The sequence below is a fragment of the Kryptolebias marmoratus genome, linkage group LG5, assembly GCF_001649575.2.
Source record: "Kryptolebias marmoratus isolate JLee-2015 linkage group LG5, ASM164957v2, whole genome shotgun sequence".
In the NCBI taxonomy this organism is placed as follows: domain Eukaryota; kingdom Metazoa; phylum Chordata; class Actinopteri; order Cyprinodontiformes; family Rivulidae; genus Kryptolebias; species Kryptolebias marmoratus.
The window spans coordinates 12,823,906-12,844,219 of record NC_051434.1 but is presented as its reverse complement, the minus strand read 5'-3'; the positions used below and the strand labels follow the sequence as shown (position 1 = coordinate 12,844,219).

The window sequence follows — 20,314 nt, the reverse complement described above, 5'->3', positions numbered from 1 at the left end:
TGTAAAGGCATGAAAAGTTGGCACAACCCTAATGTTCATAAAGCTGCTCAACTCTCAAAATTTGATTTTTTTTTCCAATATTGCCCCAGAGCGTGGGAAATAAAATCCCCCAGCGTACACACCGCAGGGGACAACAGTCGTTTGATGTGCATCAGTGTTATGTAATGTGCAGCACACACACACACACACACACAGACATAACTGAGCTGAACTCCTTAGCTGAGCTTTACATCCTTATGTAAATTTCACAACCTTAAGGTGTGCAATCACTGAACTGTGGGGAGGGAAATAAAGCTACTTCACTTCACCTTTTCAACTCAGTGATGTGTTTCTTACTCACATGGAGCTGGGCAATATTAAAGTTAGACTTGACTGGACACAGTTCCCACGTCTCATTTTCCAGAAACATCCTCAGCTCTTCCAGTCGTGCCCTTCAGGGGATGTGCAAAGAAAAAGAAATAGACACAAGGTTAAAAAAAAGATAAAAAATAAAAAGTTCCTGTGTCTTGAGAGTGGCTGGATAAACACACAAACAAACAAATCCAGTAAAGGTTACTAATGCTCAGCTGGAAGAGAGTTGCGTCTTGTAACATGCTTTGATTTGTCAACAGCTCAGAACAGCTACTCTGCCGCTCACCCGCCAGGCTAATATCAGGTCTTTCTGTGTGAAATGTCAAAGCAGTGCTGGCTTTAACACTGCAGCTCTGCTTTTTCATGGTGTAAAAGTGGCTGAAATATGAGCGATGACAGAACACAGAAGCTAAGACTAAAATAAGGTAAGGGAAGTGACTGACTTCAGCGAAGTCTGTCAAATTGAATATTACCCTGATGACTACGTCTGTCACTGGATGCGATTAATAAAGTTAATTTATTCATTCATCCACTTACAGGATTTCTGCACCCACTTTGCCCCTGCTTGGAGTCGTGTTTGGCAGAGATGCACAAAAAATAAATAACAAAAAAACACACCAACCACTGAGGTCCATTTACCAATTAATCTAGCATGCATGGTTTAGACTGAGAAAAACAGAGCATGCAGTGAAAACTACAAGAGAATTAGGGAAGTAGGGGGCGCAGGAGGTGCTGCAGCACCCACTGATGGATGCCGAAAGACTGCATAGTTAAAGAATTAATGAGAAATTAAATAAAAAGATTTTATTAGTGCTACACATGCTTAAATTCCAACATTTTCATAATATTGAGTTCTCTAAATCTGGTATTTAAACAGCAGTTATTGTATATCTGTGTGCACAATTTCAGAACTGCATAAACACCACAAAAAAAGAGAGCAGATTAGCATTAAGTCATGATCTCAATTTTACAGATACAGCACATTTTTATTATCCATATTCAAATTAGACAACGCGCACTGCTAGTGTGCATATATTTGGCATTAGGGCTCTTTAAGGTCATACAAACATGTTCTCTCAACTACGGAGAGAAGGGAAAATGTGACTTTTATATCAGTGGACTGAGATTTCTTGCTGTGAGGCAGCTATGTTAGCAACACTAAATTGCTTGCTACCAATCCGAAGCTCGCCAGCAGGTAATACCTTGGGAATTGGCAACAAATCGGAAAACTTCATGCATACTGGGGGCCTTCTCACCTGCAGTGCAGATGTCAGGGCCTTAAGCCACTGCTCTGCTCCTCCTCCTCATCCTTTTCCTTGTTCTCGGGGTCCATCACATCTTACTCGCTTTTCCAGTTACTGGTGCAATTTCATACCCAGATCACCTCCATTTCATCACCTCAAACTTTCTGTTGAATCTCATTATGCCTACTCTGTGTCTCTTTCTCTCTTCTTCACTATTTTGAGTCTCAAAAAGGCTCTGATTGTGTCAGAGAAGGGCGTTACATAATCAAGAGAACATGTATGAGGCAATTATGTACTCTATTGTTTCAAAGAAAAAAAAAACCTTCAACGTAAGAGTGTTGCTTTTACTGTAAACCATGTTTATCTACAGCCAACCGTAACAAAACCTACTGTAATTTTCACATGAACAACAAAAAAAGCAACTGGTCCATCTTACCTGTGGTAGTTTTTAAAGTAGTTAACACTCTGGCGTTTGATGGACTCCTGCAGGACTTCTGACTTGCTGCCACAGAACTCCTCACCAACCTGCATCAGCCTGGAAGGCAACATGACAGAGAGACACGGGTATAATATTACAAGTGGATGCTTTGTTGCACAGCTGAAGTCTTTTTGTGATAAAATTTTAATGCAAAAGTAGATTTTTTTTATCATGATTGTGTTTCTGGAAAAAATTGCATTTCCTTTCTAAAGTCAAAAGTAAAGGAAACATTTTAAATAGTTGTTTGTACATTTTAATTGTTTGACACAGGAAAAAAAATACATAAACATCAAAAACAAACTCAAAGCCTTCATAGTTTGACAGACAGCAGGGCCAGCAGGGTTTCCAATAGTTATGATGCAAAATGTTCTTATCCTCATAAATGTAATCTATCAAGCAAGAGACAGATGCTGTTAGCAGTAGTGCTGGAAAAGTAGGAAGAAAATCTGCATTTATAGTAAGAACAAGTAAGAATATGGATTACCCAATTGTCCGAAGTGTTTGTTTTTTTTATTTTACTAACAGTGAAATTAATTTATTTACATGGAGAGGACAGGATTTTAAACTTGCGCTGAAACCAGCTGACAGGTATGGTCGATCCAGTTCCTGCTTCGTGTTAAAGGTCCATATACAGTCTTTGATGTGAACATTTACAACTTATTTATAAAAAGCGTCTTCTCTTCATATAAACTTCATTTAAAGTTAAACTTAAAAATTCAAGGCAATCAGTCAAACCATCTGAGCTTAGTTAACTTAATGGATTTACTGTGTAGCCACTTTATTTTATCGCTTAATTCTGCTTTTATGCATTTTATTGCAGTTTTTCAGTGTTTTCCAAAAATGTTTCTTTAAAAACATTTTGCGTTGAGTTTGTGGAATGGTGGAAATAACTAAACGTGGAATATCTTTTATGATAGATGAGTGTTCATGTTTACTGTGCGATATTAACTTTTACTTTAAATAAAGAAGCAAGAAAAAGACAAAATGGAGATGGTTTTATGGCTAACACTCAACCTTTTCTTCAGTTTTAGCCGGTGAAAATATGTTTTAGAAGATAGCATAACTATCGTCACACAAAGACTGCGGATTTATCAGCAACTTCTTCTGAATTTGATGACAGAACTAGTTAATATGCATTATTAAACTTTAATGCTTGAAATACATATTGTGACTGTGATATTCTTGTTTCGATTTAAAGCACAAAACAAAAAAGCAATCCCTTGAAATTGCCCCGACTAACAGACTACATCGCTAAATAACAAATAAATGAGCTGAGCAACAAAAAGCTGGACCTTAAATGAAAAACTGAAATGAACGTGTGTATTTTTCTGTTTGCTGTCCACCAATTTAAAATGAAATGTTTGCATTGCATTATTAGAATCAGGGTAAATTTAATCAGTATGTTGTTAAGTTAGCTTTATAGTTTCAGTTTTAGTCATATGAAGAAAACCATTAAGTTTCCAATATGGTTGTGTGTGTGTTTGTGAAATATAGTTCTCCTAATTTCAGTTAATTAGTGAATGTTTGACAGAATAAATGAATACTGTGACAGAGGGAGACTTCATGAGAAAGTTCTGCTGCTCAACCTGATTAATTTAAAACAAGAAGGGGACAGCAACAGCAATGAAGACCAATTAGTGGAAACGAGAATGAGTCAGCCGCGCCGATCCTGAGGCGTACCTGCTGATGACATCCAGTACCACAATGAAATCATCGTATTTGAAGTTCGACATGTCCGTACCCAGAATGTACGCCTTCACTTTTAACTGGACATCCTGAGGAAAGAGATGGAGAGGGGCTTGGTAATTTATGGGAGGAGAATTCTGAGTGAGGTGAAAACCTGAAGGATAATAAATGAATTCGAAAATAAATATATATATATATATATATATATATATATATATATATATATATATTAAAAGCACAAAGGGAAGGAGAGATAATGCTTCTTTACAAACCTGCCAGATCCGCGTGAGTCCATGCTCAAGCTTTTTCTTCACATAGCTTCGGTCCACACTCAACTCATCAGACCCTGCTGCTGCATCGTCTGCAGGCAAACAAAAAGGACACAATGAAGGATTAGAAAACTAGAAAAAAAAAACCACTGATAACTTTTATATAAGATTCAGTGCCTTAAAAAAGGAAAGGCAAACCCTTCATTGTTAATTTGCACAAGGAAATTGGACTGTATCAGTGTCATGTCATAAGTGATGAGAAAAACAATTATGATGTGCTTTTAATAATAGCTGAAGAAAATCCCATTATTCCATTGTAATTAAAAAGACATTACTGAAATCAAAAGTCCTTCGCTGTCACCTGCGAACAGCTGTCAGTGGTAGATGCCAATCAACATCCGAGGAGCGTGACACTCTTAAAGCAACAAAGACGAAGGACTGACAGCTTAAAGCCTGATAGGACAATCCTGGATGACCAGCAGCAGATGTTAGAGTCCTGTTTACTGTCAGACGCGATTCCTCTTTCATCATCAGCTCGCTATCCTTTCTGTTGGGCCTGTGTTGTTTTCATTGTCTCAGACAGACTACTGTGCGGTGCGGTGTCAGAGCGCCATCAATACTTCCCGTTAGCTGAAAATTGCTTCATTAATCTCAAGCTGCTTCCCCTGTATGAAATGGATTTTTTTGGAAAAGCCAGAAGCTGTAAGGCTCCAAGTCAACAAGCAATCAACTGTCAATCCAGCAACACACTGCATTACTGAAAGCACCAATTTATGATAACTTTATCCTGAACTGAGAGACACAAACTTGAGATTTTAAAGTTCTCACAACTTTGACTTTGCTCTATAAAACAGAAACTTAAAACAGGTAGCCTGCAAAAGCTGCTCCAGAGACCCTGGAATCACTGGTCATAATTTGAGTCATATATATTTGACAGAGCCGTTGGAAACAATTGTGCGATTCACTAAAAGATAAAAGAACACGGGGTTTGGGAGACATCTTGACATGGCGCCTCGACACACAGCGGTTTCAGTTTAATGAGCACAATGATGGCACTGGAAGTCACGGACTCTGAGGAACAGGGAGCCAAAGGAGTGGTGTTAGTGAGGGGAGACAAAGTGAAACAGAGTCTGTGAAAGCTGAGAACTTTGAGAAATGGGTGAAAGCAGAGACTGCTAATGATTAATTGATTAGGCAATTCACACAAAACTGAGATGAATAAGTATTCCTACTGCGGTATTAAATACCCGTTCCAGCAGGTATCGATCCCCGAACACTCATCTCTGTTCCTACAAATTGGAAATGTTGATCTTTTATCTTTTTTTCTTTTTACACCAAAAAACAGCCCTAAAAAAAGTTGGTGGTAGGACTCTGTCTTCTCTTTATTCATTAAATGGGGATCCATCCACTACACTGTGCAATGGTCAGTTTATCAAGAAAAGGCAGAACCACTATAATTATACAAGATCACATGCGAGTGGAAGCACCAGAATGATCACATATTCGCTTTTTAACTCTTTCGGTAAGATTAGAAAAGGAAAAGCTACTGTATGTCAATGACATTTTCTTAGGAGCACTTTATAAACAGCAAAGGCTGCACTAAAGTGCTTCGCAGCAAAAATGGCAATACAAAGAGTAGTAAAAGAATAGCAATAAAAATCTGACAAGAATGACAAGAACAAAGTAATAAAATCATTCAGTAAAATACTATAAAGTACAGATAACAAATCAAGTTGTCAAGGTCTACTTGAGCCGAATGCCAGTGAATAAAAGTGGGTCTTTAGGAGCATCTTAGGTTCTTCTAAGGTCTGAGCAGATCTTATATGGAGAGGTTAACTATTCCATAAAACAGGAGCAATGACTGCAAATCCCTACTTTTAAATTTAGATCTTGGAACATCTTAAAGCATCTAGTAGTCTGACCTCAGTGATAAAGAATGGTGTTTTAAAAGATCCTGGAAACAGGATGGAGCCAGACCATTAAGAACCTTAAAAACTAGCAATAAAACCTTAAACTCAATCCTGTTACAGACAGGAAGCCAATGAAGTGAGGCCTACACTGGTGTTATGAGCTCACGTTTGCTTGTTCTTGTTAAAAGTCGAGCAGCAGCCCTTTGTACCATCTGCAGGAGAGGAATGAGCTGATAGCATCATGGTAATGTTAGCTAAATATTATCAGATATTAGACCCTAAACTAATCAGGACTTCCGACTCTCAAGTACTGAGAGCAAGACTCGTGGTATTTTTACTTTTTTTTTTTTTTTCAGAAAACCAGACTCTGGAAAGAGGGAAACAAAAGCAGCAACAGCACCACTGCACTTAGAAAACACTGCCAACATTCAGTTTGGTTAAAAGTTGACTGCTGTGCACGGTGACAAACACTCTCACAACCAACAGACACATGAAACAGCTCTCCATTAACCCTAAAATAAGAAATCTTTGTGTAAACAGAGCTCCTTCACCAGGCTAAATTCTCCACACTGCTCGTCGGAACATTGAAGTCGGAATCGAGCAAGAGCTTTTCATTTTTTCAAGATGCAATATTATAGCCAACAGCACCACATGCAAACCGAGAACTTTCCACTCGCAGCTTTTCAGCGGCGGGCTCGGCCAAACCTGCCTGAAAAAGGCTCCGTGCTCGTCCTCAATTCATTGTTAGAGTGAAACGAGCAGCCTGTGTCAGGTCTGCTGGATGGGTAGCTGTGACTAGCAAAGCCGTCTGATTTTTATAACCTCATCAAACACAACATATTTTGATACCATTAGATAGATTGTTTAAAGACAAATCCAACACATTTTGAATCGTTCTAAAATAATACCATTCAGCAATAGAAAGGAACTTCCTGGAACTTTTGTTCGCACACCAGGCTGAAGCTGAAGAATTGCTCTGATTGGCTGTAAATTTTCATATTATTCCTTCGCGGATAACACATACGCAAAGCAATCAAAAGTGCCAGCTCCTGCTCGGCTCTTTGCCAATGTCTATCATTCACAGAATCAGCTGTAAATCCTAAATCGTTGATCTTTTTGGATTTTAACCATTCTTCATTTTTACACATGGATACCAATATTGGTATCAAAATTAAAAGCTCATTTCACACAGATTTTTTTAAATGTAGGTTATAAAATGTTTTATTTTATCTGAGTTGAGAAATGAATGAATGAATTAGCTCGATCATTGCCTGACCCAGTTAGCTATAGAACATTGTGCATCATTTATTTAACGGATTAAGAAGGTATAGAGGCTAAATGGGTTGTGAGCGCACAGGTGGCCTTGCTACTGTGACTCAGGCTGTCCACCATTCATTTCATTGGATTTACTAATGAAACAAATGTTTCTGCAGGAAAAAAAAACATTTACAACCAACTAACCACTTACACCATTAAATAAGATATCGTAAAATCAAATACTTCAGAAAGCACCAGAAGGCTAGCCAAGACTTCAAATAAAATGTGGATTTAACAAATTTAATGTCTTTACCACACTATTTTTCAGCTGCTCTCCTTTGCCACAAGTCCTTTTTTTAACCATTTCTCAATAACTAAACCAGCTGTTACTGCAGTTTCAATCAGTGCAGAAACAACCTCCCAAGGTTAACTACATAAAAAAGTATTGTTACTCTAAGAAAAGACAGAGATAAATAGTAGGGAAAGTCACACTTCGCCTGGCCTTCACTTATAAACAACAACAACCTACAAGAGCCTTGACTTCCCAGTGCTCCTAAACACAGCTGTGCTTGAAAACACTCTCTTTTGCTCTTTTGGAAGAGTGAAGTCAGAAATTGAGGTTAAATCAGATTTTTTTTTTAAACAAGCTAAACTGTATTGATCAGAAGAATCTGATTAAGTTGGAGGGCACGTGGTGCATCTCGACCTCAGTCCAATTATTTAATGCAAGTTTTCCAACATTCATGATAAGAAGCTGATTCCTGCTCTTCATCATTACTCTAAGAAAGATCCTCCCACTTTTATAAAAATAAGAACTAAATAAAAAGGTGAGAACCAAAAGAATATTGGGGTTGAGGTCACCTCCACACCGAGGACACATGTGACAACCACTCAGATAGAGAGATGATAAATGTGCCCAATCAGAGTAAATATAGTTTCCCCTTCAAGAAACATGGCATCTAATGAAGCCCTGTGAGAACAATGAATGTCACCAACCATTCAGGATATCCTTTGTGTCATTATCTGTTCGCCAAACGAATTGTGTACAGCATGAAAAGGAAATGGAAAGAATATTGCCATTTATGTCTAATGTGCAACTATGTACAGTATATCTGGCAAAACAAGTGTCAAAAAATGAAAAGTGCAATAAACTGAAATGAAGCATATTTTCTTCATTAACACTGTTGAAAAAAAATAAAAAAAATCAGCTCCTCGTGGAGGCTGCTGCTGCTGCCTTGGCAACGGTGCTTCTGAAGGCTGATATTTTCACATCTGGCTGACTCTGGGCTGATGTTGTGTGCCATCATCCTTCCTGGCTTGGTGGGCTGTAATTGTGTATTTTTCATAAAAGTCTGTGTATATAATAAGATTCAAATAAAAAAAAAAAAGATTTGTTTTTCTTTTTTAATAAAACTGGATGTTTTTGAATATACTTGCAATTCTAAAGATGAAATACATTTGTAAAAAATCAGAAGTTTTCACTATTTTGGGCTGGCGCTTGGTAATGTCTCTTAACAGAATCAAATGCTGCACCTGCACTGAAGAGTTGTTTTTGTATGCAAAGAGATGGAACATAAAAATCAGTCAATGTTGGCACAATTTCAGAATTTGTGATTTGTTGCTTCTGTTTATATTCATCCCTAATGTCACATAATTAATATTGCATTTATTACTATTCTGTATACACATCCTAATCTATAGTGCCTTTTTTGCAGATCAGTCATTAACCTGCTGACAACAGAGTGGAGAAAGAGTATATGCTGTAAAACATATCCCATTTTAGTGCATGTACCACTATACTGTGCAGAACCATAAAGCATTAGCACACAAATACATTTTTTTCCCTTATACACGGTAAGACTCAGTCATTCCTATTAGTTAGTTATAATGCCGGTGTGGAAATCACAAGGGGAAAAAAATTCTCGTAGGTGAAATAATGGGAAGCCATTTTCATCAGGTCTTTGCAAAACTCTAAAGGCACAGGGAGTACATTTTTGTGAGTGCAGGTGGGAAAAAAAGGTGATTTAAAGGGTGAAGATGCAAAAAAAAAAGCGGAGGGGGATTTGAGATGCAAAACACAAGCTTGTTCCAAACAGTTGCTGAGACTGGGAGAAAGAGCTTATATTCCTTCTATAGGGTCAGAAAAATGGAAGAGGACATTGCTTGTACCGTTAACCTCTTGGAAACTGCTTTTCACAAAGACCTGCACAGCTTTCGGTACCGGAGAGTTTGAAGCTCGTAGTGTGGTGTTGCATTCAGATAATTTCTCTGTGGAAACAATGAAAGAGTGGGGAAACTCCTACCGGGAGTGGGAGCGGCCTCCTGTTTGTCATGCTCCTCGTGCCACTGCATGGTGCGGTAATAGCTCAGCATCACCTCCCACAAAGCCTTGCAGAGATCCGTCAGGCAGGGAATGTAGCTGTCGAGGGTGATATGCTGCCAACAGAGACAGGGATGAAAGGAAAAGAAAACAAGGTCAAACAAGGTCTTTTTTTTTTCAAGGTAAACCATGACATCCTGTGTCATGTAGCTGCAATGCATACTGCTTTATGATACAACACTGTGACTGTGAGCTCAAAATGAGCACAAAGAGATGATACTCAGTTCCTCTTAGCAGTTACATTAAAATCTAAAGATATCTATAATGTACTTTGTTGTTTCAAAGTCAAATAAACTTCTAGGGTTTTGAAGGATTTGTCTAAAGTCGTTTCACATATGCACTGCAGTCTTGAAATGATTCGGAAATATTCCAGAGAGGAAGCATGTGCAAATATTCATGTCTGCAGCATTCACACCCAAACTTCCTGCCCAGATTTTCTACCTAGATGGATGCAAAAATGAATGCAGGTAAGAGGTCTGGCTTCACAATTACATCTGCTGAGGCTCAAGTAGTTCATAAGCTTGCTTCATGCTACTGTGCCCAGCTTCAGATACATGCGGTAATAATGACATAACAACAAAAAGGCTCATCTGCTATTCTAGACACCATTTCATTTTCACTTTAGCACATTTCCAACGACATTTCACCTAAAAGGTAATATGTGAACAAGAGAAACCATCGATTTCCTTTTACACGCTTTTTTCTTTTTCTGGTCACGGGGAGCTGGTGCTTCTCTCCAGCAGTCACTGCGAGGGAGGCGGGGGACACCCTGGACAGACAGCAAGTCCATCACAGGGACACAGAGAAACGAACAAGATAGCCATTCACGCTCTCAGTCACACCTAGGGACAATTTGAAGTTACCAATTAAACTAACGTGCGTGGTTTTGGCCTGCGGGAGGAAACCGGAGTAACGAGGAGAACATGCAGACTCCACACAGAAAGGCCAGAGGCAAACCTGTACTATGAACTACATGAAAGAGGGACATTAGTCTTTATTGATGCATCCGCATATAGTTCTTATATTTTCTCATTAATGCACACTTTATGAGTAAATACCAGTATAGTAGTAATAGTAGATATCCTGAAAGTCACACAACTTATGCTCACTTAAATGTATTTGTTTGTTGTAAATCTTAAGTGTCGAAGAAAGGAAAATAAATAATTAACAAACTGCTTAAGATGGGACATTTTTACTAACATGTCTGAATTAGAACTCTACGGTCAGAGACTGGAAAAGATGTGTGTGCTGCGTTAAAATATGATCCAGTTAAGTTCAGCTGCAACAATGGTAGCCACCGGCGCAGTTCGAGACTTTACAATCAGCCAGCAGAGTCCTGCCAACATGTTCAGAAACAAATTAATCACAACCAGACAAAACGCGGTGGTGAACAGCAGCCATACTTTTCTTTCAACCATAATAATGAAAACCTTTTTTTTTTTCTAAACTACGCCGCTTGCAGACACACTGCAATTACAGGCTGCAAGACCGACACAGTGATGACTACACAGTGAAAAACAACTGGGTTCAAAATACATCCTCACTGTGCAAAAACTAACCCGAGCAACATCCCACACTTGCAAGCTGTTATTTCTTTTAAATCTGGCATTCTCTAGAAATTATGACTGACAAACCAGTGCCAGCCAGGATAATCTCTTAACAGAACTTTTCTCAGAAAAACATCTGAAGTAGATTAACGACTGGAAGCACTTGGAAAGAAACGATCGTGTAATGGCTGCCATCGGACATTATGGTCATTACAAATCTGCTTTCCAAGGCTATTAGGAATGTTCTTTCAGGAGCAAAAACATCCCTGCCACAGAGCATTAAGTTGACTTTTAGAATTAAATTAGACAAAAAGCACAATTTAAATACTTTGATTTAATACTTCTGATTATAATAATTATAAAGGTAAGTTCATTTTCACTGCTGCATGCTCATATAAATGCAACCAAAAATGAACTTTAAAAATATTCAAGGGAAGTATTAAAGAGGATAAAGAACCCAAACTGAAACTTTTTGATTATGTCTGATGAACATAATTACCTAATTTTCTCTCCCTGATTTTGACAACAAAAATGCTGGCAACTCATTTGCAAACAAACATTTCACAGTAAACCATTACGCTTACAAAAATATGACCTCAGCAATTTGTTTACCAAGGTGACCAACAGTTACAGAATTAACTAAACTCAACTTAATTTGTCGTATGAATAACATGATTAAGAATTAGTTGATTTCTTTTTCTCCTAAAGCTGAGTAAACTTAAACTCAGGTAAACGGAGAGCAGCAAAGCTACTAAATTACATATTCACACAATATGTGGAGTGTTAGCATTTTATAAAAACACCAATTGGAAAACATTGAAAAAATACTTTTTATTTAGATTTTTTGGCAGAGTTTTGATCATATTTACCATGTAAGAGTAGAGATATTTCCATGATGAAACAAACCATTTGCCATGTTCTAAAGGACATTATTCACTTAAAATTGAAATATTTCTAACCACAATCACAACAGGCAAAAAGGGACTTCCTTCTAGTTATCTCCAGTTAGCTAAAGAGGTCAATGCAGTTGGTTGACACAGACTTTAACACAAACAGGTCTGAGACAAACCCTTGCTGAAACAAAACATGAAATTCAGCATGAACCAGCAAAACGCCTTCTAATTACAAATGCAAATGTTACAAATTTCTGTCAAACCAGGAACAAGTGGGGAAAACCCTACAACACTCAGCTATAGTGAAAGGATCAGACTCCACCTGCAAGAATTCAAAATTCAAGATATGCCATCCTAGCACAGGATGCGGATTCTAACTATTTTCCCACTGAAATACAAATTTTCAAAATGCTAATAAATGTATCTAAAAGTACACTTTTACAGCATCTGGCTGTAGCCCCTTTTCCAAATATACCCGAGGGGAACAAGGTGAAAAAAATATGGCTTTCTACAGGTTCACAGTGACTGAAAACTGGGTGTGATGATGAATTTCCTTTTCTTAATGCTCATGAGTTAAATTCATTTAAACTTATTCAAGAGTTTTATAGTAGCTGTAGATCCGTGTGTCTCTGTTTGGCCCTGTGATGAACTGCTGACCTGCCCTGAGTGTAACCCTGCATCTCGTCCATGACTCCGAACAAAACAAAGCAGGTTCGGGAAATTAGTATTCTATATAAAGTCTAACAGAGAGTGCTTGTATAATAACTAAATAGGCACTCAGAGAGTGTATCCTCTGTAAAGGATATTGCCATTTTTCACAATCCACATTAGAATTGTGCAGATTTTTTCCTCTGCCTGTGCTCCACTTCAACATATTTTATGTGATTCAGCTTGTTAGGCGTTGAACAATCTTACAAGTAAACAAAAAAGAGAAGAAAAATACAGCACTGAAAGCCCTCCTCTGCCTCAGCTCCTGCTTTGTTAGAGAAATATTACTCTATATGTATTAGCTTTGTATAAGTTATGAGGTCAGTAACGTTACAGTTGTAATTTATTTCTGCCAATATAGAAATATCAGAGACTACAAAAGCTTAGAAACTAAACAAATGAATGCAGATGCTAAAATTCCAAGTATGCCTGGCGAAGGTAATGAGCCAGTTCACAGAAGCCCTGTCTTACACCGACATCCCTTGTTCTCCCCCAGCCCGGCTGATCACGGGAACGTGTTGCCAAGCTGCCGGGGTGACAGGTGTTTGAGTGTGTGGGTTAAAGGTCTTCAGTCAGGCTTAATGAGACGAGGTAACCTGAGCTACGACCACACACCTCTGTCCCCTTTGTGCACGAGTGCACTTGATGTATGTGCCGAAAGATATAAGTGGGACCTATCAGTTTTATTCTCACTGCTGTAAATAGTAGAAAATTAAATGTATTGTTGACAGGAGTTGAAATAAAACTCATTCTTTTCAACACGTGCAGTAATGAGAGGTGCAGTAATGAGAGGTGCAGGAAGTAGGTTTGGAAGTATGAGTTTTGCGGCGTAACATGCTTTTCAATCAGCAGCACCTAAAACTTCAAAGACTCCATGCTTATTTAACTTTTTTTATTTTCTTAGATATGTATTTTGACTGCTCAATTGTCGATCTGCTCCGCCATTCGTTATGATCTTCCATGCAGCTGGGGTACAGTTTTAACAACAAAGCATTAGTACCTTTCCCAGATTCTTGTTTTGCTGTAATTTACGGTAATTGTGGGCCTCAATTTTTAATCTAAAATTATGCAAAATGGAGGGTAGAACTGCACAACGATCCGCAATGAAGCCATGAAAATGCACGTTTCTCCACCAGAATCAGCGAGTCTGTCAAGACAAGGCAGAAGCAGAAAGAAAATTATAGAGGAGTGTGTGTTTTATAACAGGGAAGTCAAAGTGGCACAGGATTGTTTGGATGTTGACGAGAATTTTATGGTGCAAGGGCTGCTCCTTTTATTCAATGAAGCAAAGGCAGTGCGGACGGAAAGTGTTCACTGTTCCGTGTGTGCTAGACATAAACACTATCCTCCTTTCCTGTTCACTACGGTCTGCCAGGTCCTTCGGCAAATGAAAGTGTGCAGCCCCGATTTCTGTGACCATGTGGACAAAAAGAAAAAAAAAAAAAAGTGTGAAGATAAAATTCCCATTTTGAAGCTGATACCAAACACCCACACTGACAAAAAAATAAATAAAATTACACGAGTTAAAACCACACAAGCAGAGGAAGAAAAACAACTTGTTGTAAGGAGGAGATAAGCTGTCATTCACATTTGGATAATTTATCACTCAGGACCGAAAGAATGCAAAAACTGAGTCAAACCCCTGGTGAGAAATTCCTTTAACCAAATTTTTTTCTTCTTCTTCTTGTCTTTTTAATAGACAGGTGACAAATTGGCGCATTATCACCACTTACTAGGCTGGAGTGACAACTGTAAACCCCCGAGTCCAACAGTGTGACGCGGCGGATCCAAAAATAGCAGGATGTGAAAATGAGTGTGATCCCGGCGGACGCCCAGCCCTCAGTTCTTGCATCTCATTGTGATTGTTTTACAAGTCGAGGGTACAATTAGCATGATTTCAGCCTTCTGTTGTCGTGTTTTCTTATTTTATTTTTAGACATGTCTTAATAATATTTAATGACAACCCAGCAAGTGCTCATTGTGTTGTTTGTTAATATTAATCATACAACGCATTGATGAAGACAGGAAATTTGATTTTGAATGAATTGTCTTGAGTTTAGGCAAATGCATGAAGTGTTTGCAGCACTGATAAAAGATTAGCTTTACATTTCAAAGCACACTGTCCTACTAATGCATATCTGAACTGGAAACACTGGTTTCCAGCTTTACACACTTTATTATATACAATAAGACATTATTATTACACCTGCTGGTTCTCTGTTTGTGATGGTAACTTTCAATGAACAGCTTTTTTTATTTCCAATCTTGTCTTGATATAATTTGTTCTCACCACTTCCATTTCGAGATCCTGATCTGAATGATATTTCCACACCTGAGCCAAATTAGCTGAGTCGCATCAATCAGCAGCGATTGCTATACTTCAGCAGCTTTCCGTGGGTTTTAGAGCACCGAATCCCTGAAAATGTGCACACATCAGCTCAACAACTACAGAGAAAACAATCAGATAAATTGAAAACCCTCACCTGATGATTATAATCGTCTGAAACAATCATCTTGGGAAAAATATTAAAAACAACTGATAAATAGCTGCAGCATTAATATGCATTTCATTACCATTCCGCAGCCAGCCTCATAAAACGCAGGATATGACACAGCAGAGCTCTGAAGGTCGGGTTCTGTCAATACTGAGCAGGAGACGGTGAAACCGATCGGTATACGGTTTACTGGATATTTCATCATCAGTAGACCTTTCAACAGCACACTAGTCTAATAAAGCTTCTCCAGCCCCTTCTCTCCTATGATTTTTTTTTTTAAGTGAACTATCCAAACTTTATCCAAAAAAAAAACAGGAAAAAAAAGAAAGTCAGGCCAAAGGATTGATAAAAAGGTAGACTACCTAATAATGAGATGCTGTTGTAAAATTAATAAGACCCTTTCTCAGTCAGAACTGACCTTTCTCAATGCTCCCGTTTCCACTGAATTTTTAAAACATATAACCAAGAGGGAGTTCCGGGGGAAGTTACGTGGCTGGAACAATTTCTTATTCTTTATTAACCCAGGGAAAACACTTAAGTTTTTACTGCCTTTCACCACAGCTCCATACACTCAGTTACGCCAGCGTCTCACTGGGCTGCCACTGCTAAGGACTCGTTGGCGAAAGAGTCTTCAGAACGTCTCGTAACATTTGCTGGAGTTCTCGATTTTTTTGCTTGAGTTGCGAATGCTTGCAGGTTCGTAGCTTCTCAACATGTCTAAAACATCTGTGTGACAAATTCTCTCAAAAATAGTAACAGAATCGTCTCAGCTGTCTTCATCTGTTCTCAAACCCTTCGTGATCTTGTCCCAGGTGCCTTCAACCTGTCTCAAGAGGGCAACAGATGTGTTTTGAATGGGTCCAAATCTGTCCGTCTTCATTTTAAAAGTGTTCATCATTAGATTAAATCATAAACTGTGGGGCTGGCTGTCAAGGTCGCTACAAAGTGGGCTGAGGTGGGTATGATATGGGCCAAGTTGGGCAACAAAATAATGAGCTTGGCTAAGAATGCAGTTTTGCATGTCGTGCACATGAAAATAAGCGTTAATTTTCAAAAATTGGCTCCATAAAACATGGCGGCATGGCTCGCTGGTCTTAAATACTCAGAATTCAGTGACACTGCAACTGAATTTTGCCTATTTTCCAGCTCGTCTCCAACAGCTGCAGACCAGTGAGAGACAACTTTTCATCCACTGCAGTGCAGCTCCACACAAGAATGTGGCTTCAGTGTGTAGCTACATATGGAGTTAGATTTGTTTCACAATTATTCAATCAAAAAAAAAATTCATGTCAAACAAAAAAAGGAGTATTCAATCAAAAAAAAATCATGTCAAACAAAAAAAAGTAGTATTCAATCAAAAAAATAATAATGTCAAACAAAAAAACATCTTAAAAACTTTTTAACCATAAAAATATTTTTTTACAAAACAAAAATTTATTTAAAGATTTTTTTTTTTTTTGATTGAAGTCACTAATTTTTTGTTTGAAACTCTTTTTTTTGGTTGAGTCGATTTTTTTTTTGGTTGAAGTCGTTTTCTTGCTTATACAACTTTATTTGCTTTGGGGAAGCTTACATGAACATTCTGGGCGGGGATTAAGGACGAGCGATGTAAGACGTCTCCCTATTGGTTAACGCTGACTGAAGCGACAGACCCTGAGTACTCCTTTTTTTGTTTGACATGATTTTTTTTTGATTGAATAATTGTGAAACAAATCTAACTCCATAGATACAGAGCAAATTATTCCACTTTCTGAATGACAAACTTTTAACTTTTATTTAATTTATCACTAGTGTTTTTATGAGATAAAAAACAAACAAACTTGGAAACCAACCAAGTCGGTTTATGAATGAAAATCAAAAACAACCTCACACAGGGACAAAGAAGGGCATTTCAAGTACGATGCAAAACTCCACACGCTGATGTCACATCTGTTTGTGATACGTTGTTATATTTTGCTGCTTTAAGTAAATAATCTACCACAAAGAGGTCACAATAAATGAAATAGTCCTTGCTTTGCCATAATACTCGTTGCAGAAAGGCTGAAAAGGCTCTCACTGGTACAGAGGAACTATGTGTCAGTGTCCACGTGCCCATTTTGTTTGGATGTGCTGCCCTATTCATCATCATCACACAGCTGAGACTGAAACAGAACATTCTCGCAGTCCTGAGACGTTCGGTGACCGGCGTACACAAGTGTGTTTAGTTGTTACGTGAGTGGATTCATCCAGGCAACGCGCTGTCCTGCTGACAGGGAATCTATCAAACACGAGTAAACACTGGGATCCATCTGTAACTAGTGCACAGCTTCATGCGCACCATTACTCAGATCTGTGACACAGCTACCAAGGCAGACAGGGACAGGAGAGGAAAAAAGGAGAGAGGAAAGGGCACAGCTTTCAAAAAGAAAAGGCAAGAAAAACTCAGAATACATCATATTAGTTGAAGAAATGCAAGTGAAAAAGGAAAAAAACTAAACAACCAATAGCAGTCTCTGAAGCTCTTGACAAACAGACAAAAACAATTTTCTTTAAGGCCAGATCGTAACAGCAGGACGGGAAAATATGCATAAATAGAGGAACAGATGAAGGGTGATGGTGAGGAGAGGTAATACAAAGGTAAGAGGTAAAGGACAGGCCATTACTGACAGCAGCACAGTTGGTAACGCCCCTGGCAAATGCTTTGCTGTCAAACACCAATGCCAAAAATAAAGCTTAAAAGGTCACGGTAGAGTACATTCATGCAAGGATAACATTTACCTCTATATATGCACCCTTCCACTCTGGGGGTTGGATTAATACTCACTCGTGACAACTTTTGTGATGCATTGGCCAAGTTACGGCTTGCTGGGCATGCAAATGAGAGTTATTTAGATTTTTTTGGAGGGCAAAAAAACAGAGGGAGAACTGAGACGTGTGGGGCCAGTCAAAAAGTGCCTCTGCTGCAGTGCATTTGTTCTGTTTAGTGAGCAAGATTAATTATCTGGTGAAGGGCTACAATGCCCTCAATCACTCTCTTCATGCTCTCCTCTCCTCCTTCATTTCACCCTGCGATGGCACTCTGAAGAATTCCCCCATCATGAAATAAGGCACTTTAGGTTTGGCTGTGAGGTATAACAAATGTTGAGGGGATGTGCTGCGAGTGGAAATGGGAGCTCGGGTGTGTGTTTGGGTATAACACTTTCACATTATTTTATCACAGCACTGCGTAGATATTTAGGTTTGCCTAAGACTGACCTAAAAATGCCTGGCGTTCGCAGTCAATCTTGCCCTACAGCAATCTGCTCAACTGCTAACGGGAAGGCTGAGCGTCAGATAAATAGGATTCAAACACATGAACATAGCGCTCGCCGCTGTCATCTCCTTACCGTGCAGAGGTCTTTATACTGCATCTTCTGGAACTTGGTGTCGGCATTCCCGGCGCACAGCTCGACATATCCCAGCACGACTTGGAACACCGTGTTGTGGATGGCCTGGGTGAAGTGCATGTGCAGCTGATCCATAGCAGTCTGCCGAGAGAGTAAAACAAACTGTTATGAAAACTGCAACATCGAGATCCCGCTCGCTCAGTTTGAGGCAAAACTGTAAACTGAACTTCGTGGAAACACAAACCGCACACCTGATGTTTTGAAATAACCTCAGGCGTGTTGCACAGTAAAGGCTAGAATATGATTCTGCGTCTGCTTCGCTGTTATTGGAAGCAAAAAAAATAAATAAATACATCTGGAACAAACTCAGGTGTAGGTTATTCTTGTTTGGTGTTGGGGAGCTGTTGTTTGTCTTTTAGCTTTGCATACCTGTGACAAAAACAGTAGGCAAAAGCAGCAAAAATGTGCTGTTGGGTAGAGTGAATCTAAATGCTAAAATATTGAAAGTAGAATTGCTCGAAGGAATACATATTGTCGCAGCCTTGCAAACCAAAGTTCGACACAAAGCTCTCAGTGGTTGGATCTGTTAGTGCTTGCAGTATGTGTTCTCAGCTACTACCACAGCAAACTTTAGCTCAATATCTGTAAGACTGACTGAGTTATAACCATTTTTGTCACTGCTATGATCAATTAGCCATGGTGGCCATCTTGAACTGTGTTGGCTGGTTATTGGTTGTAGGTGTATATCCACTGATTACTTTATAAGAAAGTGAGTTTTATTCTAATCTATACAGACACACACTCACAGGAAATTATACATTTCCTGTGAAGTAAGATTGTTCATTTATTGCAGATGTTTTTCGTGTTTTTGCAGTGCTTCTTTTTCTCAGTTTTTATGCTTTTTGTGATGAAATCTGTGTTTTTTGGCCTTCCTATTGGCTTTAACTGGCTTTCAACAAATAAGCCTTCAACCTATACAAATGGAAGGAATTCATAGGATGAATATTGGTCAGTGTTAGTTTTTTGAACGTCCTTGTGTAAATCACTCTAGATGAATACCCACAATCCTTAACTCTGCATGGACAGAAAGTCATTTTAAATTGAAGCAACATTTATGTGTAATTGTACCTGGCCTAAAAGCTTTGAGCCGCTAGTATTATTTGTCACAGTTGGAGTAACTTTAGCCATTACATGAGAACCATGTATACAGAAAAAATCTCTAGAAAATACTAATAACTTTAATGTATTCAAAACATTACCTAACTAGACATTTTTATTCCTACCGTCTTCAGATATAAGCAAAAATTTTCAACAAGACCCTTTAAATATTAATGCACGAAAGTGTTTTTGTCTTTGTAAGAACAATCAAAATTATATTTCTACAACACACCTTGCGTACATGTGTTAATTTTTTTAATCAAGCAAACTCTGCAAGTTGTTTTCATCACAGGTTACTATGATGATATGTAGTGGTGATTACTAAACTATCTGACACTAAAAAAACTTTTTAGTGCTCCATTTTCATTTATCTGCCTTTATCTCTGCATGTCACAACAGCATGTCACAACAGCAAAATAATAATTCATGAAAATTGTTGGAACTCATTTCCAGTAAACTCGAGCTCAAATACTTCTGTCCACTGATGGGATTTTACGAATGTTTTTGACAGGTTTTGCTTCTATTACAAGGTGCTTTTTTAGCCGTCCCAGCTTGTTTGAATATTTATTAACA

At 38.4% G+C, this 20,314-nt stretch overlaps 1 protein-coding gene across 2 annotated transcripts in view; it reads right to left on the bottom strand.

Moving 5' to 3' along the window:
• vps50 (VPS50 EARP/GARPII complex subunit) overlaps positions 1-20,314 on the bottom strand; it is a 103,860-nt gene that overhangs the window by 45,113 nt on the left and 38,433 nt on the right. For both annotated transcript variants that reach the window (XM_017424682.3, XM_017424689.3), the window contains exons 12-17: positions 18,584-18,724; positions 9,499-9,631; positions 4,032-4,120; positions 3,754-3,848; positions 2,032-2,130; positions 341-431 (exon numbers count right to left, since the gene is read on the bottom strand). In XM_017424682.3, the coding sequence (XP_017280171.1) occupies positions 341-431; positions 2,032-2,130; positions 3,754-3,848; positions 4,032-4,120; positions 9,499-9,631; positions 18,584-18,724 (648 nt within the window). The remainder of the gene's footprint in view (positions 1-340; positions 432-2,031; positions 2,131-3,753; positions 3,849-4,031; positions 4,121-9,498; positions 9,632-18,583; positions 18,725-20,314) is intronic.